The sequence below is a fragment of the Suncus etruscus genome, chromosome 4 (genome assembly GCF_024139225.1).
Source record: "Suncus etruscus isolate mSunEtr1 chromosome 4, mSunEtr1.pri.cur, whole genome shotgun sequence".
In the NCBI taxonomy this organism is placed as follows: domain Eukaryota; kingdom Metazoa; phylum Chordata; class Mammalia; order Eulipotyphla; family Soricidae; genus Suncus; species Suncus etruscus.
Window position 1 is genome coordinate 74,866,704 of NC_064851.1, and position 27,182 is coordinate 74,893,885.

A 27,182-nucleotide genomic window follows, 5' to 3' on the forward strand; every position below is an offset into this window, starting at 1 on the left:
TTGTCTCTGGGCATTATTACAATAATGTCTTTTGTTTTTCTTAAAACCCATAGATGAGTGAAACTATTCTGTGTCTATCTCTCTCCCTCTGACTTAATTTCACTCAGCATAATAGATTCCATGTATAGGAAAATTTCATGACTTCATCTCTTCTGACAGGTGTATAATATTCCATTGCATATATGTACCACAGTTTCTTTAGCCATTTATATGTTGAAGAGCATCTTGGTTGTTTCCAGATAATGGCTATTGTAAATATCAGATCCAAAACTATTCGGTATATGGAACAACACGTAGGTAAAATACTCCAAGACATTGAGAATAAAGACATCTTCAAGTAAGAAACAGCACTCTCCAAACAAGTGGAAGCAGAGATAAACCAATGGGACTATATTAAGCTTAACTTCTGCACCTCAAAGGAAATAGTGCCTAGGATACAAAAGCCACCCTCCCAGAATGGGAGAAACTAATTACCCAGTACCCATCAGATAAGGGGCTAATATCCAAAATGTAAAATAAAAGGTACTGACAGAACTTAACAAGAAAAAAACATATAACCCCATTAAAAATGGGGAGAAGAAATGAACAATTTCTCAAAGAAGAAATACAAATGGCCAAATAGACACAAGAAGAAAATGTTCCACATCACTAATCATCAGGGAGAAACAAATCAAAACAACAATGAGGTAGCATCTCATACCACAGAGACTGTTACACATCACAAAGAACAAGAACAATAAGTGCTGGAGGGAATGTGGAGAGAAAGGACCTCTCATTCAAGGCTGGTGGGAATGCCTTTGTAGAAAACAATATGGAGATTCCTCAAAAGACTGGAAATTGAGCTCCCATATGATTCAGCTATACCACTCCTTAGCATATACCCTAGGGACACAAAAATATAATACAAAAATGCCTTCCTCAAACCTATATTTACTGCAGCATTTTTTTATTCATATTTAACACAGCATCAACAGAAAGTGGCAGGTGTGAATTTTCAAGGTGTAGAATTAAATGAGGAATATTTAGTCTTAAAATCTCAAGATATTCATTATGTAAAATGTTCACTATCAGTATTTAATTGGTTCATTAAATATTAAATACTATTTAGAATATTGAAGGGAGAAGAAAGACAGGGCTAGAAAGACAGTACAGTACAATTACCTGAGCAGCATCTGCCATGGCAACAAAATCAAAAAACCCAAAATAAAATAAGATGAAGGAAAAAAAAGAAAATCTGGTCCATAACAGTCAGCTTTCTTCAGTCTTAGGAGAATTTACAACCTGTGGGAAACCCTCCCCAGACAGACAGACAGACAGGTGTACACACACACACACACACACACACACACACACACACGACAAGGTGAAGGTAATTAGGTTTCCTCACTAAACCCACTTCTGTTGTACTTCCAATTCCACCACTAATAGGTTCATTTCTCAATCACCTTATAAAATGAGGGCATCTATCCATTTTGGATATATTATGGAGAAACAAACCTCATTTCCATCTTCAAAATCCTCAGTGGTTATGAAAGAAAAACTCAGACTCTAGGCCCTGCAAAAACTTTCCTAAGAAGTTCAGAACAAGCCACTTGGGGTGTTCCAACAGGTATTGTTCAGAACAAATACTCTTGTACATCACTCTATCTTCTGTCCTTTGACCTTTTCTGTGAGCCCCATAAATTTTTTTCATTAATTTCTCCAATGTCAATTTAATTTTTCCCACAAAATAAAAACAAGTTTAGGAAGGAAATTGCTTTCCTCAGAGATCCTATAATTGGTTTGTTGGTTTTGGTGTAATAAGTAGCAATATATTTAGTAAGATATTTAATAAATTCTTTTCAATCTTTCCGGTAGTTCAGTGGTGAGGTTACTCAGAGTATAATGTGTCAGGCCCCCTGCCCCCAATTACATTTAGCTTTCAAAACAGGTTGAATTCTGTGTCTGAGTTACTTACAGTGAGAAAATGCTAATCTCAAAGGTAACTGCGTTTCAGTTTATGTAAAACACTAGAAAAAAAACAAGGCAATTTCTTAGAAGACTAGCAAGAAAAAAAAAGATATGTGGCACTGTGAGGTTTTTAGAAATGAATAAAGTTCATTTGTTTATAGTTTGACACTATGACATTTGTGAACATAGAATCTTGGGTCAGTGAAATATCAGATTTCCTTAAAAGTTGCCTCATAATTAAGCATTTCCAGATGGGAAAACTTTACTTCTCAAAGGTCTGAAAAAGTCTTATAGCTATTGCAGTGTTATTTATGATGACAATATAGCCCAAACTAAAAACTGCTGTATTCCACTAAGTACAATAGAAATTCCTTCAGTACTTCTGTATAATGAAGTGTTGAGAGGGGGCTAACTTGTTGAAACAATAAAGCGCCAAGAAAAGAAGCAGGGCAGCATTAGGATCTTCTGTGTGACTCTGGAACCCTATTTAATACCTCCAGACAGAAACCCATCAAGAGCCTGGCCTCTATGCTATGCTTTATGGTGGTGCAGTTCTTCACTTCTTCATATCTTGCCAAGAGCTACAAAGACATCTTAACTTTAATCACTCAACCACACACCAAAACAAAATAAATGCCTCCAGATTGCGAAAGTCACAAAAAGAAAACAACACAAAATCCTTCCATGCTTAGTGAGCAAGGATGGTAACCCTGAAGACTCAACCATGTTAAACCAGCTATGCAATCTCTTTGGTAAGAGCTTTAGAGAGGAAATGTTCAGGATGTTCAAGGAACACACACACACACACAAAACAACAACAAAAACAAAAACAACAGCGGAACAGACAGCCAATAAAACTCAAGCGGATATGAGACTAGTAATATAAGAAAACTTTAAAGAGAAATGATGGAACTCAAAGACATGGTGATATGAAAAACATACTGGGGGGCGGGATGTCATTAGCAGAGTAACAGCTGCTGAGGAGACAATCAGTGAGTTTGAAGATCAAATGCATAAAATCTCCAGACAACAGAAGATGTAAAACAAAAACAAAAAAAAAACCTCAAAATGAACAGCTAACAAAAGAACTTTGGGATGAATTCAAGAGGAACAATATAAGAATTATCAGGGTCCTGGAAGGCCAGGAAGAAAATCCCTATGAAGAAGCGACTGTCAAAGACAAGTTCTCAGACCTGGACAGCACATGAAAGCCACATATGGAGGCCTGAAAGGTATCAGCTAAATAAGGTCCAAATAAAAATACTCCAAGACACACCACACTCAGAATGACAAGAACCATAAATAGAATAGAATATTGAAAGTAGCAAATAAAAAAAAAAAAAAAAGAAAGTAGCAAGATCCAAGAAAATCTCAAGCTAAAGAGAGTTCTAAAGATTGACAGCAGATTTAACCCTGAGCCCAAAGACATTGGTGGAATATAGTAAAACAAAACAAAACAAACAGGGGACCACTTATACTAGCAATCCAGGGGTAAAGGAGGGGGATATAGGATGCATGCTGGGAACAGGTGTGGAGGGAGGACAACATTGGTGGTGGGAATGACCAATTCAATATTGCTATGTATCTAAAAACTACTGTGAAAGATTTATAATCCACTTTGGTCAAAATAAAAATTAAAAAACAACAAACAAACAAACAAATAAAACCTCAATAAAATGAATGCCTCACCAAGAATATTTTACACAGCCAGATTCTTACTCAGATTTGAAAGAATGTTATACAACTTCACGGATAAATAAGAGCTCAGGAACTTCATAAACAATAATCCCATCACCAGATCACATCCTAGGGTGGAGTATGAATATGGAACCTATTCCAACAGGCCAGGAGGCAAGGGTAGTGGTATAGGATGCACACTGGTAGTAGGATTGGCCCTGATTCATTGCATGTCTGAAATCCAACAACAAAAGACTTTGTAAATCATAATGGTTGTAATAAAATACTTTTTTTAATTTTATTTGTTTAGTTTGGGTTTTGGGCCACACCCGACAGCACTCAGGGAATTCTCCTGGCTCTGTGCTCAGAAATTGCTCCTGGAAGGCTCAGGGGTTCAATAGGATGCCAGGAATCAAACCCAGGTCTGTCCTAAGTAGGCAGCATGCAAGGCATGCAAGGCAAACACCCTACTGCTGTGCTATCACTCCGGCCCCAAAATAAAATTTTTAGTTAATTTAAAAAATGAAGTTAACAAAATGGGAACTGAAAGAACTTTGTTCAACTTTGTTCAACATAAGCCCACAGCAAACATGATACTCAATGGAGGAAAACAAAAGTCACAAGGCAAATTCACCCACTCTTGCCACTTCTATTCAATATAGTAGTAGAAGTACTTGCCATCGCAATTACGCAAGACAAAGATATCAAGGATATCCAGAAAGGAAGAAGTCAAGCTCTATGTGTTAAACATGATACTATATTTAAAAAATACTAAAGACTACAAAAATAATTTTTTTTAGAAACAATAGGGTTTTTTTCTTTTTGCTTGTTTGTTTTGGGGCCACAGCTAGCAGTGCTCAGGGGTTGTTACTCTTGGCTCAGTGCTCAGAAATCGCTCCTGGCAGGTTCGGGGGACCATAAGGTTTTCTGGAGATTGAACCCAGGTCAGCTGTATGCAAGGCAAATGCCCTATCCACTGTGCTATTGCTCTGGGCTCTAGAAACAATAAACTTTTAAAGTAAAGTGGTAGGCAACAAATTAATACACAGAAGTCCAGGTCCTTCTAAGCAAATCATTGAAAAGGAGAAAAATATTTTTAAAAATTCCATTTTACAATTGTGCCTCTGAAAAGCTAGTATCTCAAAATCAAGTTAACTAAAAAGGTAAAAGACCTGTACCAAAAAATATACAAAATACTACTTAAGAAATAAAAGAGAACACATGGAAATGGAAACACATCTCTTACTCATGGACTGAGATAATGAATATCAAAACGGCAATACCCCTTACATTGTACATATTCAATGCAGTCCCAAGAAGGATACCAGTGACACTTTTCAAAGCAATAAATCAAACACTCATGAAATTCATATGGAACCATAACCACCCTCCCTGCTAAACAGCTAAAGCAATCCTGGGGAAAAAGAAGATGGGAAGCATCACACTCTCCAACTTCAACTACACTACAAAGCAGCAGTACTTAGAACAGCAAGATACTAGAATACAGACAGACTATCAGGTCAATGAATAGGGTAGAATAACCTAAAACAGACCTTCAGGTATATGATCAGTTAATCCTTGAAAAAAAGGAAAAAGCAAAAAAAAAAAAATTAGCGGAGCAAGGAAAGTCTTTTTAATAAGTGGTGCTGGAAAAATTGATCAGCTGTATGTAAAAAGCTAAACTCAGACCTCTTTCTAATGTCATGCACAAAAATCAAATCAAAATAGAGTAAAGATATGTTTTTTTACTTATTTCACTCAGCATAATAGATTCCATATACATCCATTTATAGAAAAATTTCATGACTTCATCTCTTCTGACGGCTGCATAATATTCCATTGTATATATGTACCATAGTTTCTTTAGCCATTCATCTATTGAGGGGCATCTAGGCTGTTTCCAGAGTCTGGCTATTGTAAACAACACTGCAATGAATATTTTCCTATGCATGGATGTATACTGAATCTATTATGCTGAGTGAAATAAGTCAGAGGGAGAGAGATAAACACAGAATGGTCTCACTCATCATCAACAGCAACAACAACAACAAAAGACTGACCTCTTGCCCCAACAAACCACCACCCAACTCCCAAGTAGAGGGACACCCACTCAGGCCCACATCTCACCCCCCAGCAAGAAACTACAACCAACACTCCTGCTGACGCATGCTCTGTGGCCCTTCCTCCCCCCCAGTGGTGGACTGTTGCAAAAAAAAAAAAAATAGATTAAAGATCTGGACATCATACCTACATCCATAAGGTACATAGAGGAAAAGATAGGCAGAACTCCCCATGTTAATGAAGCTAAAGGTAACTTCAAAAGTGAAGCACCACTGACCGAAAGCAAAAAATATACAAATGGAACTCCCATTAGAGTTAGTAGTTTCTGTACCCCAAAGGAAATGATGACTAAGAAATAAGATAGCCAATGGATTTGGAGAAACAATTTAATGACCAATCATTTGATAAGGGGTTAATATCAAAGACACTGTATGCCTGAAATTCAATCACGAATAACTATAATTTCACAGTGATTACAAAATTAAATATAAGTTAAAAAGTTTGTGGTCATTTTCTGCTACAAGATGTATGTTACTCATAGATTTAGGATAGCAGCAGGATTTACACAAATCTGTCTGTAAGCTCTGAGAAACAGCTCAAAGTACATGTCCTTGTAAGATAGTATATATATCTTTTTTTTCTATTTTGGTTTTTAGGCCACACCTGGTTGCACTCAGGGGTTACTCCTGGCAGGCTCAGGGGACCATATGGGATACCGGGAATTGAACCTGGGTCTGTCCCAGATTGGCCGCATGCAAGGCAACCCCCTACTGTTGTGCTATCTTTCTGGCCCCAGACAGTATTTTTAAACAGAAGTTCAACTCACATCACCCTTTTTGTTCTTCTGAAACCTTTATTTCTTAGAGTTACTTCAAAACATAATTCAAGAAAAAAAAGGGTTCTTCATTTGAAAAAAGCAATACTTTCAGTTTTTCTATTTATACATGAAAACACTATTGATTTTAAATAAAAACCAGGAAAAGTGCTTTAAAAAAAAAGCGACATAACTTGCTAACCAGCTTCCTCTTCCTTCTCACTTTTTCTTAAATTCTTTTCTAAATTAATCATGCTAAAGCTAATGAAATTAAATTTCAAATTTCTTTATGTTACTGTTAAAATTACTTTCTATAAACCTGCTTTGTGGTAGATGAAAATTATTTGAGTAAAAAGTGGCTTGCAATACATCATCTGTGTGCTTCTTTTGAATTTTCAAGAAAAATCAATGAAATTGATTGATATTGGCATTGCTTTCTCATTGAAAAAGAAATGAATAGTATAAACTATGTGTCAGAAAGTATTTTATAAGTCCCCTAACATAAACCCAAATAGTGTTTTTATATTTTACCAAGTCCAAAAAGAGAGTCTGGCATTACCAATACTCAGATACAAAGAGTGGGTGCTGAGACTGAGGGAGGCAGGATAGCTCCAGGTTTTTTTGGGCTTGGTACCCTCTGAGTACAACCTGGTAATGATTGAATGATGGGGACTGAATGATGGAGATTGAAATTTTACATGGTATGAGGAGGGCATGCACCACTAAGCTCCAGTGGTATGATAAAGCTCAGGTATGTAGAGTGCATGCTAACATCTATGAGGTCCTTGGTCTGATGACTGGTACCAAAATCAAACAAACAAAAGGCATTAGGAAAACCAACTAGTCTAACTTTAGTTGCTTATGAATAAAACTATGCTTATTCTAGCATTTATTGAAAAGACTGCATGAAACAGATCTTCCTTGACTTACAAATGTGCTAAGTTCTGATAAACTCACTGCTAGTGGAACACAGTGAAATAAGTAAAAAATACAGCTGAGACATTTAACCTTTTGAATATCACAGCTCAAAATACAGTTATTAGCTTATATATCTAACACAAACCCTACTTTATGATTAGTTAAGTTTACTGACTACTGACTGAAAGTGAAGAAAAAAAAAACCTAATAGAGTATCATACTTGAGTTTGGAAAATCATAAAAATTCCAAGTACAAACTATGCATTCTACTGACTGATTGTATTTTGCTATTGCAATAAAGTCCCAAGTTGGAGTCTCAATCTCTACAGAGCTGAGGACCTTGCTAAAGGAAATGCTAAATAAACAATATCCACTGTTTTCCAAACTCCAAATGCTTCAGTGACAAAAGTAAGTCAAATGTGTCTTCTGAAGAGTGTAATACAAAATAGAATCTCTCTCCCAGCATATATCCATTTTCTTAACAGCTCTTATAATCACTAATTTAAAAAGGATCAAAATTACTTTTTGAATCACTTGTACTAATTTTTAATTACCTCATGTTCTGCTTTTTTTAAAAAAAATATTTTTTAATTTGGGAAGAGGGGACCCAGGAGCAACTCTGGGCAATACTTGGTCAACCAGTGCTTAAATGCAGCAATGTACCCCCAAAGTCAACACTGTACCAGGTAGACACTAGTTATCATCTGGCTTACATTAGCCCAAGTGGATGAATGAAGAATTTGAATGTCTGACAAATACCAAATTTTCTTTCATCATTGACAAGTAAAATGTAGGGAAGATTAATTTCTTAAGTAGAAGAAAGCTGATTTTCCTTAATAATATGTAAATATTAAACTGAAGACAGGATGAGCACCAATACCTTCATTAATCTAAAATCATCCCATTTTAGATTAATGCTTTTTGGAGACTAGGGAGAAATTCAAAGGGCTAGTGTGCATGCTTTGAAAGCAGGAGGCCCTGGGGGTTGACTTCTGTAGGGTCCTGAGCACCACTGGGAATGACTTCTGAATTCCAACTTGGTAACAGAACTTGAGTATTCCGAGATATGGCCCCCAGTCCAATGATAATTATGCACTAAAATAAAGGGATCTGATTTTACAAAAAAAAAAAAAAACTCAGAGAGAGAGGTCAGTGAAAGTCTGGGTGAAGTACAGGATAAGCAGATGTTTTCTTTCAAAAATCTGTAGGTCAGCACATTCAGTAAGGCAGTGATAAGAGCAAAGACAGCAAGCATCAAGTCATTCTCAGGTTGGTTAACCTGAAGCAGAAGAGTATTAGGTTACTAATGACTTGGCATGACAGCTTTACCCTTAAATATTGTGTCCCAAGGATTCCATTTAAACAGGGGCTGGAGCAATAGCACAATGTAGGGCGTTTTCCTTGCACGTGGCTGACCGAGGACAGACCATGGTTTGATCCCCTGACGTCCCATATGGTCCCCAAGCCAGGAGCAATTTCTGAGTGCATAGCCAGGAGTAACCCCTGAGCATCACCGGGTATAGCCCAAAACCAAAACCAAACAAACCAACAACAAAAAAAAAGCCTTTGATATAATTTTATTTGTATTTAGAATAGGCCAAGTGATCTGATTTTTTTTTTTTTTTTGAGCTGCTGCTGATTCTATAAAACAGGGTTCAAAGAATCTGGCTTTTTACATAAAAAGAATCAAAGAGAAAAGGGAACAAACAAAAGAAAGAACGAAGAGAGAACAGGAGGGATTATAGTTTTCAAACTTCAGGATGCCCTAATGTGTGCCCTAGGCCCTAGCCCTTTAACATGCCTGGACATAGGTTAGAGAGTCAATGCCACTCACAGCTCCTGCCCAGGAGGCAGCTAAGGGTAGAGTCAACAGGCCAATTTTATACAACCCCTAGATAGCCCCTGGCACAGAGTGGACAGCAATGTCTATCTGCTTCAGTACCAAATTTGACATGTATGGACTCCTACAATTCAAACTGGACCGCACATCTGTGTGTTGATAATGTAGAGAAGTAGATTCTAAACTATATTCTAAAGTAGTTTCCCCAATAAAAATATTAGGAAATATCTCATACAAAGTGACACATGTAAGAAAGTATGGTGAAAACCGTCACTTATAATATAAAGCAAATTTTCTCAAAATTTGTAAGAGTCCACATTCTTGAAAAAAGGAATCATCTGAGTTAAATATCAATTTAACTACCATGTAGAAATGTGTGAAGTTATTCTAAATTTACCTATCCTTAGCAACTTTCCATATAGTCAAAATAGGATTACTTATATCAAGCATGAGAAGGTTGCCTATTTTAATATAAAAGAAATAGTCTTGATGTTCAAGTGCCAGAAAGTAAGGCTCAGAAAATCCAGGCACAAATCTTTTTTTTTTTGCAAGGTTTAAGATGATTAATTTCAACTCATTTGCAGGCATGAATCACATTAAAATCACAGGAGTTAAGTAAAAGTCAGCTGTCTCTTGTACTCCAGAACAAATAAAATGTCATACCAGTTGGTGTCCTGAGTACTACCTTGATAACTCTTCACTTTTGATGTTAAGAAAAGGAAAAAGAAAGTATAAATCTGCTCATTTAGCCTTCAGTAGTGGAGAAATGATGTAACTAATCCATCGCATTCAGTTTAATAAAGGACAAAAATCTAATTTAAAAAGTAACTTAGGAAGCTAGAGGGATAAAGATTCAAAATGCTCACAAGTCACTGATAAATTTCAGAGGGAAAATGGCTTCTCAAGTAGGGCCACTTGAGACCAAGGTTCCAAAAGAACTAAGAAAAGTCATCCAAGATATGCTCGTGTCTAGGGCCGGAGCGACAACACAGCGGTAAATTGTCTGCCTTACATGCAGCTAACACAGGATGGACCTTGGTTTGATTCCTGGCATCCATATGGTCACCAAGCCTGCCAGGAGTGATTTCTGAGCATAGAGCCAGGAGTAACCCCTGAGCGCCACCAGATGTGACCCAAAAACAAAAAACAAACAAACAAAAAAATTGATTCTTGTAGCTGGCATGAAGGTGGAGGTGAGGGAAAAATAGCAGAATTGAGAAGAGAGTTAAAAAGAGTTTAGAGGGGCTGGAGTGATGGCACAGCAGTAGGGCGTTTGCCTTGCATGCAGCTGACCCAGCACAGATCACGGTTCGATCCCCCAGCAACCCATATGGTCCCCCAATCCAGGAGCAATTTCTGAGCTCATAGCCTTGAGTAACCCCTGAGCATCACCAGGTGTGCCCTCCCCACACACAAAAAAAGAAGCTTAGAGAGTCTATATCAGGCACAGTTTTAAATTTGTGGGGGACTCCAGAGAGAGCATCAAGGACAAAGTCCTGGCTTTCCTGTAGCTCACAAATCCTCACAAGATGTGGTTTTGTATGTAGAGCAAACAAAACAAAACAAAAAAAGTAAGTAAGAATAGGAAAAAAGAGAAGAGCCAATTGAGGAGGTAAAGGTATCAGTCAAAAGCATGGTAACAGAAATTTCTCCTCTCTTTTAGAAAGGGAGAGATAGTTGGAATATGGTTTGTGGCAACCGGCAGAGAAGGGGAAACAACAGACCATCTTAGCTCTTTTGGACACCTGGAATATCAAAAATAAATAAATAACACCTATGATCCTGATAAGAGGCTGAGTGTAATTTCTCCACAGAGGTAGACAAAGTCAGAAAATTGAATAGCTCAGAGAGGATAAAGAAGTAGCAGAAAACCTGCATCACTGCAGCTCCTAGAAAAGAGATGGAGTTTGTAAACTGCTATGTTGGTTTTAGGAAAAAATACTGCTGAGGTAAATGATGGAGAAGGGTTACTCACAGAGAAGCAAAGGTAACATCAAAGGGGAAGGTTCTGATCATGGAGGCTCAGGTTTGATCCCTCTTACCACATACCCAAGCACTGCTAGGCACAACCCAAAGAGAAACAAACAAAAAAGGAGTCTCGCATTTTTTCATCCTCTGTTTAAGTAATTTTGTTCTCTGTGTGTTTTGACCATGGAGTAGAAAACTAGAAGTTGGCCAGCCAGAGTGCAGACCTTGAATTTTACAGGGTTAACTAAATGAGGAAGCAATCCAGTCTCAGAGCGGTCTTCACTCGCCTAGGTTGACCGCTTCTGGGCTGGAAGTATATAGCACAGTGGATTAACATGCATGCTTTGTGTGCTTTGTGTGCAGGAGGCCCAGGTTTGATCCCTCTTACCACATACCCAAGCACTGCTAGGCACAACCCAAAGAGAAACAAACCAAAAAGGAGTCTCACATTTTTTATCCTCTGTTTAAGTAATTTTGTTCTCTGTGTGTTTTTGTTGTGGTTTTTGGCTAAACCCAGTAGTGTTCTGGGCGTACTTGTGGTGGAGCTAAGGGTGCTATGTGGTGCTAGATAGGACATCTGCAAGGCAAACTCCCAACCCAACACTGTATCTCTCCAACCCTGTGCTGTCTTTTTCTGTATTAAACTGCTACTGGCCGCTTTTTGAGGTTCTCAAAATAACAAACCAAAATAAAACATGCCAGGATAGAAAGTCATTTGAAGACACAAGATGACATATATATCCAATAGGTACTATAGTGAGGCTCTAAAAATAATTTACATATGTGAAAATGTTAATTCCCTGTTATTAGGGTAAAAAAGTGATTAAAAGAATAAAAAAAAGGCTTTCAAATGTGGAGGACCATAAACTTCAGAAATATAATGTAACTTTGAAATTAACTTTTAGACACTACATATTTAGATTTATCTCTAATATTTAACTAAATACTTAACGTGTGAACTGATTCTTCTTTTAGTTTTAAAAAGATAACATAATTGGGCCGAAGAGATAGCACAGTGGTAGGGCTTTTGCCTTGCATGCAGCCGATCCAGGACGAATGGTGGTTCGAATCTGGGCATCCCATATAGTCTCCTTTGTGCCTGCCAGCACAGAGCCAGGACTAACCCCTGAACGCTGCCGCTGGGTGTGACATAAAAACAAAAACAAAACAAAAAAATAAAAGATAACATAAATGGAGAAGGAAAGGAAACAGAGAGGGGAAAAAAAAAAGATCCTGAGCCTCTAAAGCTGGGAATTTTTCATTATGAACTTATAAGATTAGAATGGTCCCACCATTGTTTCCCACTAGAAGCTACATATCTACTTATGTTCTCTTTGATGAAGAAACTTTTTCTTATTATGAATTCAACTTTATAGAGACAATTCATGATCACAATCTGTATCTAGAATAGCTTTGATACTAAGAAATGTTTTGTTAGGGCAGTTGAGTCAACTTTTCTATGTTAACAAAAACAAGGCCCTGTGGGCTTTCCTTCATCAGTAAAGAAAAAAAAAAAAACACTCAGAGAATCCACCCTATGCCAGCAACTCTGCTCAGTCCTTCCCCATTAAATCTTCACTATGTTTTGCAATTCCCTATGAAGTAGCTATAATTTTCCTGTCTGAAGACATAGAACCAAGGAAAGAGGGGGAGAAAAACCCACAACTTTGCCATGGTTACCAGTTATTAAGTGATGATACTGAGATTAAAATTTATGTTCTGACTTGAAAGTCTTAAGGTAATTGAACCAATATATCCAACTCTAATTAGTATGGGTAATTTAACATTTTCTACTTTGGGGGCTGGGTGTATCACCTATGAAACGTTGAGTTCAACCCCTGGCATTGCAGGGGGAAAAATATCCTTTATCGTTTCAATCTGCAATGTCTCTTCTAAATAAAAACACTTAATGTCTTCATCAGTTAAATAGTACAGTGTGTGTTTTAACAGTCACAGTAGTATCAATGACTCACAATGAACTAGCAATCAATTTTTAAAAACGCCAAAAGTTCTGAGAGGTCTTCAATCTTGTTCGGCACAATTATCTTTTGAAGGCCAGGATGGAACTGATTTTCATTCAACAGTACAACTGTCAACTGCTCAAGCATGTGCAGAATCCCAGGACTACCAGTTCACAGGAGTTTAAATTATTCAACAAATATTTATAAAGTAGTCATTCTTAAAATGAGGACAGGCCAGAGCTTCATCCAGAATTTAGCTACTATTACTAAAGAATCGTCTGCACATTGATCCCAATTCATCAATACACAGCATAACAGCTTCAACTTCACCCAAACTTTCTGCTACTTCAGACTCTGCTTTCTTGTTTACAGGGTATTAAATATTTTTCTAAATCCCTTGATATTGCAAACACTTACCATATTTTTCACTCTGTAAGATGCACCCGATCATAAAACACACATAGGTTTTGATGAGGAAAACAAGAAAAAAAATAGTCTAAAGCAAGACACCGTGCAATGCAAGACCCCATCAGGAGAAGGTGGCCTGTGAGGCTGAAATATATTTACAATAAGCTGGTCCACAGCTAGTAAACCACATTTACCTAACTTTTTTTACATCAGAAAATTAAAAAACAAAACAAAACCAAAAACATCTTTTCAAATACTCAGGCTTCAGCTCCTGGTGGCAATCACTCACTCCATAAGATGCACAAACATTCCCTCATCTTTTGGAGGGAAAAAGGTGTGTCTTATGGTACAAAAAAATCCAGTAATTAAAAAGTAAAGTTAGGTCAGCATGAAGACTTGCATGCTCTGTTCCTCTTTTTTTTTTTTTTTGGTATTTGGGTCACATCCGGTGACACTCAGGGGTTACTCTGGCTAATCGCTCAGAAATCACTCCTAGCTTGGGGGACCATATGGGATACCGGGAGATTGAACCTCGGTCTGTCGTAGGCTAGACTGCACAAGGCAGAAGACGCCTTACAGGCATCGCCACCATTTCCGCCCCCTGCTCTGTTTCTCTTGATGTGGCTTTTCCACAAGCTCTTTTCCTTTCAGATTTTAGGTACTATGATTTACAATATAAAGACAGGGTTTCATGTATATAATGTTCTAATGTCACACCTTCCACCAGCGTGTGCCCCCAACACCCCACCAAGGTAATCTCAGCTCAGAAGATTAAGTTCTCAGGCTCTCTTGCCATGTAAACTTGATTAAGTGAAAGATCCTAGCCTATCAATTTTCAAGCAGTAGATGTTACTATGATGCTATTTTTGTTGTGGATGGTTTTTTTTTTTTCTTGAGGGAAAGAGTAGATGGGAGGGCACACCCAGTAGCGCTCAGGGGTTACTCCCGGCTCTGTACTCAGAAATTGCTCCTGGCAGGCTCGAGGGACCATATAGAATGCCAGGAATCGAACCTGGATCCATACTGGGTCAGCCACTTACAAGGAAAACAGCCAACTGCTATGCTATCATTCCTGTCTGTAAGTTTTGACCACAACTAGCAGTTCTTGAGACTAATATTATATTAACAGATCACCCCTGGTAGGGCTTATGTGGTGCTGGGGTATCTAAGCTAGGTCCTTCAGGTGCACAGCAACCATCTTAAACCCTGCACTATGTCTCTAGACTCTTTTACTATGGTATTTTGTGGATGTTCAGGGAGACCACCTTAGAAAATATAAATTACTCAGATAAAATAGACAAACAAAAAATAATAGCTATCAGAGCTGAGACTTCCTGGAGAAGAAATCCACTACTGCATAGTACCTTTAGCATGTTCTTCCTGAAGACCTGCCCTATGATTTCACACAAATCTAGCCAATCTTGCAACCACAGACATCTCCTGCCAACATACCTCATGACAGTAATCACCTATTGGTTCTGCTTCTTCAGTTAAAACTAAAGAGGTAGTGCTATAAACAATATCTCATCAACAGAAAACACCTAAGAGGGGCCGGTGTGGTGGCGCTAGAGGTTAAGGTGCCTGCCTTGCAAGCGCTAGCCAAGGAAGGACCGTGGTTCGATCCCCGACGTCCCATATGGTCCCCTCAAGCCAGGGGCAATTTCTGAGCGCTTAGCCAGGAGTAACCCCTGAGCAAACGGGTGTGGCCCGAAAACCAAAAAGAAAAAAAAAGAAAAAGAAAACACCTAAGAATGACCTTAATAATAAATAAGTGGCTGTAGTGTAACTAAAAGATAAAGAGTATTACATAAGGAGCTGGAGTACAGTTGGGTAAGGTCCTTGCCTTGAGCATAGCCAGCCCAGGGTTCAATCCCCCACATTACTTATTCTTATGTCTCTGGAGGACTTCTAGGAGTAATTCCTCAGTGCAGAGCCAGGAAGTAAGGCCTAAGCATTGCCAGATGTGATCCAAAAACCATAACCAAAAAAACAAACAAACAAGCAAACAAAAGCAGGAATTCTATGTAAATTTATTGGGCTATATACAATAGTAATAGACATGGATGGACTTTAGCTTGGATCATGACAAATGATCTTAAAGTTCCCCTGGAAGACTTTATAAAAGAGATAGAGAGCTATTTGGAGAAGAGAAACAGCTGACATACACCTAGTATGTTATCGGGCCCTGACCTCATCACTGAAACTGCACAAAATCAGGAACAAAACCAGAAAGTGGAGTAGTTATGGGTAAGATACAGCAAGGGGAGGAAGGCCAGTTCTTGGCTGTGGAGCTCCCCAATGTAATGTATCACAATAGGTGGGTATTTTGGGGGCTTCTCTTTAGCCTTCATGTTCGCTAGTTGGCATTGTTTAGAAATTTGTTTTCTTTCATCAAGAATCCCAAACTCTCTGTGATAACCTTATTTGATCACTAATGAAGCAAAAGGTTCCCTCAAGACTTGACCTCACATTAAGGTTTCAAAGTATTTATTATTAAAGGAATATGGCAATAGCATTAATCATATGCTTAGGTAAATGAAATGTTCTACATATTTGGAGTAATTAAGCAATTTGCATTTTAAAATCTGTCAATGTCTTTTTATAACAAGCTTACCTAGTAACTTAAAGGCATAATGAAGCAATAAATAGAAAGGAAAAGCAACATTCTCTGGAGAAAGAACACTATGATTGGAATATTTAATTAAATGGGAAAAGGCAAAGTCCTTTCTATTGTTTTAATCTCACACAGCAATATTTGTAGGCTAACAGTTGCTCCCTTCTTTAAGACTGACCCTGTCACCAAAACAGGCCACCCTCAGCAGTTCTGAGATATACAGTGCCAAAGATCAAAACCTAAACTTTGAACTATAGCCCAAGAGAAGAAATTGTGGGTGATGTTTTATTCTGAGTATCAAATATGGTAGGGTATTTTGGTCTTGGAAATAGGTAGGGAGGAGGGACAGGCTGTGCCTATGCAAAAAAAAAAAAAAAAAAAAAAAACAAAAACAAAAAACAAAAAAATCCTGCCACACACACTGTTTTTTTCTTTTTTATAGAAAACTGGGACACAAATTATTTTCTTTTACCCACACATATTTCTACATTTTTCTATAAAACTCAGAAGAAAGGATCAAAGAAAGGCTGGGTCCAGGGGCCAAGTGGTCTCGCATGAATTGGCGGGCAAATAAATAAAGACAGAACTAAATATCCTAGCCAAAGTGAATGATAATAAAATCAAGGGGCCCGGAGAGATAGCACAGCGGTGTTTGCCTTGCAAGCAGCTGATCCAAGACCAAAGGTGGTTGGTTTGAGTCCCGGTGTCCCATATGGCCCTCCGTGCCTGCCAGGAGCTATTTCTGAGCACACAGCCAGGAGTAACCCCTGAGCACCGCCGGGTGTGGCCCAAAAAAATAAAATAAATCAAATAAAATAAAATAAAATCAAGGGACCTATAGTTTAACAATCTAAATTTAAATGGGCCAGTTATACTGGCATGCCAGGGGGTAGACGGTGTTGAGATAGGATGCATTCCGGTGTCATTGGTCTTCATTGATGGTGGGAATGGCCCGGATTCCCTGTATATCTGAAATTCAACTATGAAGACTTTGTAGATCATAATGGTTTCAATAAAATTAAAGTTAAAAAGATTAGATACCAATAATAATATTGCCTAATTATAATTCATTTAGTACAACATTATTTATCAACGACCTCTCAAATGAACTTATATTTTATATTAACCAAAATGTGGTATATTACTGGCTTTATTTGGGGGCCACAATACCTCTGACAATTTCATTTATTAGGGGTAGATATTGGAGAATTTTTAGCAGCTAAAAACGATTCAATCTTCATGATGATGTTGATATGACACAGATGATGGAAGAGAGTAACATTTAAAAATGACTCTTTGTGAGGCCGGAGTGATAGCATAATGGCATGCAGTTGACCCAGGACAAATCTGGGTTTAATCACTGGCATCCCATATGGTCCCCTGAGCCTGCCAGGTGTGATTTCTGAGTGCAGAGCCAGGAGAAATCCCTGAGCACAGCAGGGTGTGCTCCCCCCCCAAAAAAAAACTTAAATAAAAACGGTTCTTAGAATGTGTTAACTAACTGGTTCTATGCTAACCTTCATAATACAGAAGCTTCAGAAACAGTATTAGGCTCTCATTGTTCATGAGTCTGAGCAGTAAAGCACTGTCATAAGGTGAATTCTCATTGGTCTGGTATATCTTGCCTTATATGCACCAGACCATGCTAATACTTTATAGAACAAAGAAGTAGCTTCTCATTAATACTCTGTAATGCTCACAGGCATATGCAAAATGTATAACTGATCTCAATCCACAGAGAAAATGTTAAACCTCCCCAAAAATAGCTTCATTCAAATTCTGGTGAGGTCATGGATGATTTCGTTGAATGACAGAAGGTTCCTTGGGAAATCAATTAGAAGACAGAGATGACTGCTTTTTAATGGAGCTTCCTGGCATAACTGTCTATGTTTGGAAGATAACTTACCGGTGATGCCATTGGACTCCTGCTGTAGGTCACAATACCAGAGTCGGTTTACTGGATCACATCCCTCTCGTATTGATAACAAGACATAGCGACCATCATCAGATAACTGCAAAGAAATAAAAACAGTGCAACAAACTGATCAGAATATTTGGGAGGTACTACACCTGATAGTATTCAAGGCTTACACCTGGCTCTGTCCTCAGGGATCAGTCCTGCAAAGGCTCAGGGGATCATATAAAACATCGAGGATTGAGCTTAGTCAATGACCACACAGAAAGTAAATTCCTTATCCTCTCTATCTTTCTAGTTGTCAGAATATATATTTTATAAGAGCACTGTTATTAAATGTAATGTTATCAATAAGAATAATAAAATATCAAAAATGTAATATCTTGACCCAAACTTAAACTAAATTAAAAAAAAAGTTATCAGGAAAAGAAAATGATGAACATCAACAGTAACTTATTTTACTCTTCATCATGGTTTATTTTAACAAAACATAAGGAAATATTTATGTGGAAAATATCAGTAGATAACAGAATATCATGACTCAATGTGATTTTTATTTCGACTACTTTTAACTAAAAATATGTGCAATCTGTCATTCTGAATACTAATATCCTTAACTGGTTTCTTCATGAGTTATGTATTTTATATGTTGCAAAAAGTTAAGAAAAATAGATGTGGAAACAGTTCATTAGTGGCTACACTGTCACATCAATATATTTCTACCAAACTGCCAAAGGTTTATCTTTAGTCATCTGTACACAAAATGTCAGATAAAAGACCTGTTTTTATGCATATTTTTTTCACAATAACAAGTAGAAGAAATATCAGAAAGAATCTGGATAAAACCAATGTAACAACTGTGTTTTGGATCTTTGTAGCAAGCAGACAAAGTAAATGAACATAATTTAATGCTGATTAATCTTTTAAATCTGAATGAAAATAGTTCATTGCTAAAGGTCATGTATATAGAAATATGGGATTTCAAAACACAAACACTGCATTACGTTTATCGAGAGTCTTTGTGCTACCTAGTATTCTCGAAACATATCACAATCAATTGATTCAATTTTCTACCAATAAACATTTATATTATTTCAATTTTCTTCCTATTGTAAGCAATACTTTTAAAAACTCTTGAACATGCTGTTTGTGATCTTCTCCTTCCTCCCTTCCTCACCTTCCTTCACATCCTTCCCCTCCCTCCCTTCCTTCCTAGGCTCCGGGGACCATATGGGATTATGAGATGCCAGGGATCGAACCCTGGCCGGCTGCATGCAAGGCAAATGCCCTACCCACTCTGTTATCACTCCAGCTCCCTGGTTTGTGATATCAAATGTGTATGTAATGGTATGTAAGGAAAATTGCATGGTAGTGGGCTCTGTGCATGTTTATCTTTATTATTATTTTTTATTTGTTTTTGTTTTTCTAGCACACCTGGAGGTGCTCAGGGGTTACCATATTTATTCGAGTATAACACGCACCCAATGTATAACACACACCCCTAATTTTTGATTAAAAATCGGTATAAAATTTTGTTTCACACACCAAGCATTGTAATTGATGGAAAAAAACGTTGTTGAACACGTGCGGCCATGATAAAAATCATTTACTGACAACATAAACTGGTATAAACACAATACCGAAATAAAATTACCGGTAACAATATCTATTTAAAATGCTTCCAAGTCAGATTCATCATCAGATACACTAAGGAGTTGTTCCCATTCTTCTCGAGTTAATTTTTCATCAGTGTCCAGTTGGCAGGAACATCTGTTTCTCCAGTTAGTTTGCTTTCTTCCAAGTCTGTATTCCACAGCAGGTCGTCTTCTGTGCCGTCCATTTCATTGCTGATGCCTGTCTACCAAAACTCTTGATGACCATTTCTTTTGGTATGTCTTCCCGTGATGTTTTAACACAGGATGTCATGAGAGGTAGGCCAGGTTTCTTAAGGCAGCCTGGAAAAGGCACAGTGCGAACTTACAATTCGCCTGCACCCTCATTGGACCGGCCGCCACTGCCACCCCACCCCAGCCCTCCTTTAGAACGCACACCCAAACTTTGATTTCTTTTATGGGTAGAAAAATTCTGCGCATTATACTGGAGTAATTACAGTACTCCTGGCTCTGCACTCAGAAATCTCTCTTGGGTTGTGGGACCATATAGGAGGCAGAGGATTGAACTAGCATGCGTCCTGGGTCAGCTGAGTGCAAGGCAAATGCCCTACACTGTGCTACTATTCCAGCCCCTATCTATATTATTTTTCAAAGGGGTTGCTCAGATTGATACTCCCAGGTATATGGAAGTTCCTGGTTTTCACATCCTACTAAGGAGGCTAATTATTTTAGACTACAGTACCTAAATTATTTATTTTTAGTGTTTGGACCATACCCTAGCAGCAATCAGGGGTTACTCCTGGCTAGGGGGTCCATATGGGATGAGAGGGATCTAACCCACATCCATCCTGAGTCAGCCTCATGCAAGGAAAATGCCCTACCACTATGCTATCACTCCGGCCCCTACCCAAAAATTTTTAAACTTTATTCTGAATGTGTCAGTGGAGATGTTATTTGGTATGATACAAATAATTAAATTGGTGAATACTGAGAAAGGCTCAATAACTTCCCAACATAAAGATCATTCAACTGGATAAAAGCTTTCACAGAAAAGGACTGGCTTCCCCAAAAAAACAAACAAGAATTCTGCCAACAGGCTACTTTTTCTTTTATTTAAACACCTTGATTACATACATGATTGTATTTGGGTTTCAGTCATGTAAAGAACACCACCCTTCACCAGTGCAACATTCCCATCACCAATGTCCCAAATCTTCCTCCTCCCCACCTGACCCCCGCCTGTACTCTAGACAGGCTTTCCATTTCCCTCATACATTCTCATTATTAGGACAGTTCAAAATGTAGTTATTTCTCTAACTAAACTCATCACTCTTTGTGGTGAGCTTCCTGAGGTGAGCTGGAACTTCCAGCTCTTTTCTCTTTTGTGCCTGAAAATTATTATTGCAAGAATGTCTTTCATTTTTCTTAAAACCCATAGATGAGTGAGACCATTCTGCGTTTTTCTCTCTCTCTCTGACTTATTTCACTCAGCATAATAGATTCCGTGTACATCCATGTATAGGAAAATTTCATGACTTCATCTCTCCTGACAGCTACATAATATTCCATTGTGTATATGTACCACAATTTCTTTAGCCATTCGTCTGTTGAAGAGCATCTTGGTTGTTTCCAGAGTCTTGCTATGGTAAATAGTACTGCAATAAATATAGGTGTAAGGTACTGCAATAAATATAGGTGTAAGGAAGGGGTTTTTGTATTGTATTTTTGTGTTCCTAGGGTATATTCCTAGGAGTGGTATAGCTGGATCTTATGGGAGCTCAATTTCCAGTTTTTGGAGGAATCTTCATGTTGCTTTCCATAAAAGTTGAACTAGACGGCATTCCCACCAGCAGTGGATAAGAGTTCCTTTCTCTCCACATACCCGCCAACACTGTTTATTCTCATTCTTTGTGATGTGTGCCATTCTCTGGGGTGTGAGGTGGTACCTCATAGTTGTTTTGATTTGCATCTCCCTGATGATTAGTGATGTGGAGCATTTTTTCATGTGTCTTTTGGCCATTTGTATTTCTTCTTTGTCAAAGTGTCTGTCCATTTCTTCTCCCCTTTTTTGATGGGATTAGATGTTTTTTTCTTGTAAATTTCTGTCAGTGCCTTGTATATTTTGGAGATTAGCTCCTTATCTGATGGGTATTGGGTGAATAGTTTCTCCCACTCAGTGGGTGGCTCTTGTATCATGGGCGCTATTTCCTTTGAGGTGCAGAAGTTTCTCAGTTTAATATATTCCCATCTGTTAATCTCTGCTTTCACTTGCTTGGAGAGTGCAGTTTCCTCCTTGAATATGCCTGTAGTCTCAATGTCCTGGAGTGTTCCAACAGGCTACTTTTGAACTCAAAATGAACCTCTGTTGGGTTTTCAGTTTGCCAGCCTACCCTTGCCATACAGACTTTGGGTTTGCCAAACCTCTATAATTATATCGGCTAAATCGTCCCTCCCTTCTTATTTCCTCCCTCCTTTAGTTTTGTTTCCTGGGAAAAGACTTCCAGTCCAAAAGTAGGGGCAATCACTAGACCATACTCTCACAGAGCACAGTCCTGTGATGCCTACAAATATTTACGAATAGTTGCTTTAATGTATCTTGTAGAGTTTCATAACTGTCTATGACAGAGTCAGGCCATTACCAGTTAGTGTCATGGTCAAAACAACAACAAAAAATCTGTCATATTTTTAATTATTTTAGCTTACTTTAAATTCTAAATCAGGTATTAATTTTGGAAGACATATGATTAAAACACATAAGTGCAAGAACTAAAAATATAATAATAGTAGGGCTCATTTAAAAGATCATACCAATGATTAATTTAAAAAAAACAATGAAGCATCTCCTTTTGTTTCATTCCACAGAAACAGAACATTTCTAGTGTTTTTGTTTCCTGTTGCATTAGTATTTCTATGAACTCTCTGCAGTCTCTGAACATGCTTTTCTGTAGAGGGAAAACTGTCAAAGAGAACAATCATTTTGATTTGATGCCCTGCTCTTATGAAGCCTTCAATACTGATTCCTGACAATGTAATATGATATCCTGCTGCAGGCCATCAATTTTTCTGTTTTCTATATTGCACTAACATTGGTTTACAAGACTACAAGTTCTGGGAGTTCAGGTCCATACCACTTCAAACGTGTTTCCACACAATGCCCACCAACAAAGTACCAGACACTCCACTCTATCATATCTAGACCCTTGCTACACTAGAATGCCCCCTGCTGGCGCACTCTAGCAACCTCAGTTCTGCCATCCAAATCCATGGGGTTTGGTTGAGTTTTGCATATTCCTTTGCTTCACCTTTTTTTTTTATATAATCCAGGGGACTGAAATACCTATTTGTCTTTTTCCTTCTGACTTATACTTCACTTATAATCCTCTCCAGTTTAATGCATGTCGTTGCAAATGTACAGAGTTTGTTGTCCTTTAATAGGTAAGCAATATTCCAGTTAGTATACATACCACACTTAACAACTTTATCCAATTATCTGCTGTTGGCACTTAGCTACTGTAAATAAATTTGCAATAAAGACAGAAATATATCTATTTTAATTAACATTTTCATAATCATTGAATACCTAGACATAAAATAGCTGAGATCTATGATGCATCAATTATTAGTATTTTGAATAATTTTCTTTTTTTTTTTTTTTTTTTGGGGGGGGGGTTTGGGCCACACCCGGTGACGCTCAGGGGTTACTCCTGGCTATATGCGCTCAGAAGTCGCTCCTGGCTTGGGGGACCATATGGGACGCCGGGGGATCGAACCGCGGTCCGTCTCCTAGGCTAGCGCAGGTAAGGCAGGCACCTTACCTCCAGCGCCACCGCCCGGCCCCTTGAATAATTTTCATACTGATTTCAACAGAGGTTGGGCTAGCTGATATTTCCTCCAATTATGTATGAGGGTTCTTCTTTTCTCCACATCCTCACATCACTTATTTCTGGTCTTTTTAAGACAAAACATTTTCCAAGTGGTTTTAATTTGCATTCCCTGATAGGAAGTGATGAATCTACTTTTTTCTGCTTCTTTTTTTAAATACTGTCTATTTAAGCTAGAGGTCATCTAAACAAGAGTATGTGCACATGAAATATTTAGTATTTTACTAACTAGCTGCAGCTTTTTTAATTTATAGGAATTAAGATACCAGCTCTCTAAAAATGCCGATCTATTTTCCATCTATAGCTTTGTTTCTGTAAATCAGCCATCTATTATTTCTCTGCATTTGTAAATTAATCATAAAAATTAGGCATTCTGGTTATGACTGTAACCCAACTATGATCATGTTACTTAAATAAAAAATATATTTAGGGGCCGGAGAGAGAGCATGGAGGCAAGTCATTTGCCTTACATGCAGAAGGACGGTGGTTCGAATCCCGGCATCCCATATGGTCCACCGAGCCTGCCAGGAGAGATTTCTGAGCATAGAGTCAGGAGTAACCCCTGAACGCTGCTGGGTGTGATCCAAAAAACAACAACAACAGAAATATATTAAAAAAAAAATAAAAATTAAAATAAATAAAATGCACCCTCTTGGGGCTGGCGAGGTGGCGCTAGAGGTAAGGTGTCTGCTTTGCAAGCGCTAGCCAAGGAAGGACCGAGGTTCTATCCCCCAGCGTCCCATATGGTCCCCCCAAGCCAGGGGCAATTTCTGAGCACTTAGCCAGGAGTAACCCCTGAGCATCAAATGGGTGTAGCCTGAAAAAAAATGCACCCTCTTAATAAAAAAAAAACAAACAAACAATTAGGCATATCTAAAATGCCTATGATTTTTAAACAATTGTCACCACAATGAATTATTAATTCATTAATAATTAATACTTATTTTAAAACAAAGATAATTTATACTTGAGATTCCAATTTAACTTGCAGTTTTAGAAAAGATTCTAGAAAGTTTTGCTAAATTTAGTGACTATTGGTGACATTTTCTTCTGAGTTCTGAAGCAGGTTCTTTTCTCCCAATTTTGCTGTGAAAGTTTATGAGAAAAAATATATCTAATAGTTCTAGTATTCATTTTATATTTTTCTTCATTATATCATAAATATATTTTCATTCTTTTTTCTTTTCTCATTCTCAATGCATTTCTAGATTACTAATTGTTTTACTCATACAAATATACAAATAAACATATACCTTCTTTAGTTTTAAAAAATACAATTTAGGGTCCAGAGCGGTGGCACACCGGTAGGGCATTTGTCTTGCACATGATTGACCTAGGAGCAGTTTGATCCCCTGGTGTCCCATATTGTCCGCTGAGCCAGGAGCAATTTCTGAGTGCATAGCCAGGAGTAAGCCCCGAGTGTCACAGGGTGTGCCCAAAAAACAAAAAAAATTAAGACTATTTTCTTTTGAATAATTTTATTAATATTGTTTTATTAATAATAATTTTACTAATATTATTTTATTATTAATAAAATTAATTTTTAACTTAGAAATCTTTAATTTATTTAAAACTTTGAATTATCAACTTATTTTCTCCCTTTCTCTTTGTTCTGTACTAACAAAAATTTTCTTTTTCTTTCTGGTTTCTAAGCCATATACAGTGGTGGTCAGGGTTTATTTCTAGTGTATGTTAATGGCCACTCCTGCCAGCACTCAAGGGAATGATTGTGTATATGAGGTGATAGGGATTGAAGCGGGGTTGGCCACATACAAGACATATTCCTTAATCCCTGTACTATCTCTTCAGCCCCCCATTCTAATGTTTTGTAATCAAACTGCTCCCTTGAATATTATGGGAATTCTATAGCACTTTACTTTTTCCTTGGGCTTTTCAGATACACAACAAATAAATACATATATACACATAAGCCAATGTCTAGAACTTTAATTTCATATATTAAAATTTATATTTTTTGGTTTTGGATCATACCAACAGGGGCTGATACTACTACTGGTTGAGATCTAGGGTCAATCCTTGCAGTGTTCAGGAACCAGTGTGCAATAGTGCTGCCTTGTCCCCCACCCCCAGCACTACAGGTGACTACTCCTGGCACAGAGCCAGGAGTAAACCCTAAGCACTGCTAGGTAAAGTCCAAAAGTCAAACACAAAACAATAAAAATAACATTAGTAACCTCACAATTATAATTTTGTTAATGGGAATGCAGTCTCTTTAGTATTTTATATTTTTGCTTTGTTGGTCTTTAAAGATAGAATCTTTACAGTTTAGCACTTAAAGTCAGGTTATACCAATCACAAAATGATGGTTAATTCAGTTGTAGTGAAGACAGCAGTAAAATTCCATGTAAGGGGGACACTGCACCTTTAATGACAGCTGTCACAAGCACATCTCATGAGTTTTCCCAGCATTTCTGGCTGGACTAACAGTTAGATCAGTTTTTATTTAATATGAGGCAGGAAGTCCCAAGGTACAATACTGTTAGGTTGCCAATTAAGGCAGTCATTTTTACTATAACTCTCTTCAACACAGATCAGGGACTTTATATAGCCTCTAAACAAATTTGCTTAATTGGCAACAACTGAATTTTCAAATATCAAAGTATCAAATATCAAGAACATTTGGAAGTCACTGTCACCAATATATATAGGACAGAATTGCTTCATTTTCCACTCAAACTTAGTAATAATAACATATTTAGTCCTTGCCACCTATCCAGATTATTCAAAACAAGTTTTAAAATGAATGTTGGAGATTACTGGTAAGAAGACAAAAATCTATCAGTGGTCCTCAAACTATGGCCCTCGGGCCACATATTGTATTTGTATCTGTTTTGTTTCTTCATTGCAAAATAAAATATATGCAGTGTGCATAAGGATTCGTTCATAAGTTTTGTTTTTACTATAGTCAGACCCTCCAATGGTCTGAGGGACAGTGAACTGGCCTCTTGTTTAAAAATTTTGAGGACCCCTGATAGCTGATGAAATACTTGAATCTTTTTTTGGGGGGGCACATCTGGTGACATTCAGGGGTTACTCCTGGCTATGCTCTCAGAAATCGCTCCTGGCTTGGGGGGACCATATGGGACGCCAGGGGATCAAACCACGATCTGTCCTAGGTTAGCACATGCAAGGCAAACGCCCTACTGCTTGCGCCACTGTTCCAGCCCCAAGATACTTGAATCTTGACAGAATAAAGTGAGTTTCCACACATCCAGATATAAGAAACAAAGAAGCAGGGCAGCAAAGACTAAGGAGGTCTTCATGTAAAAGCTTGAAGAAATTTCATAAAATACTGTTGTCTTTTTCTTTAAATAACAGAGTACCCAAAAGAATAACTGTAGTCTCTGGAAGCAATAAATCTAATTTATTGGCTGGTTTCCTTAGCTTGGCAGACATTTGGGGACTTCTCCTGGCATCCCCTGACGGCTTGCCTCGGCTGAGGTGAGTGTTTGGGGGCCGGAGTTGCGGATCAGGCTGACTGCTGGACCCCTAGGCCCGGCAGACATTTTGGGACCTCCCCCAGCCTGCATCAACCTGGGAA

The 27,182-nt window shown here is 37.9% G+C and overlaps 1 protein-coding gene across 1 annotated transcript in view; it reads right to left on the bottom strand.

Annotated features, from left to right (window-relative positions):
- The window catches only part of PREP (prolyl endopeptidase), a 129,416-nt gene that overhangs the window by 48,162 nt on the left and 54,072 nt on the right, over positions 1-27,182 (bottom strand). Inside the window, exon 7 of the mRNA XM_049771175.1 lies at positions 18,118-18,223. Within this exon, the coding sequence (XP_049627132.1) occupies positions 18,118-18,223 (106 nt within the window). The remainder of the gene's footprint in view (positions 1-18,117; positions 18,224-27,182) is intronic.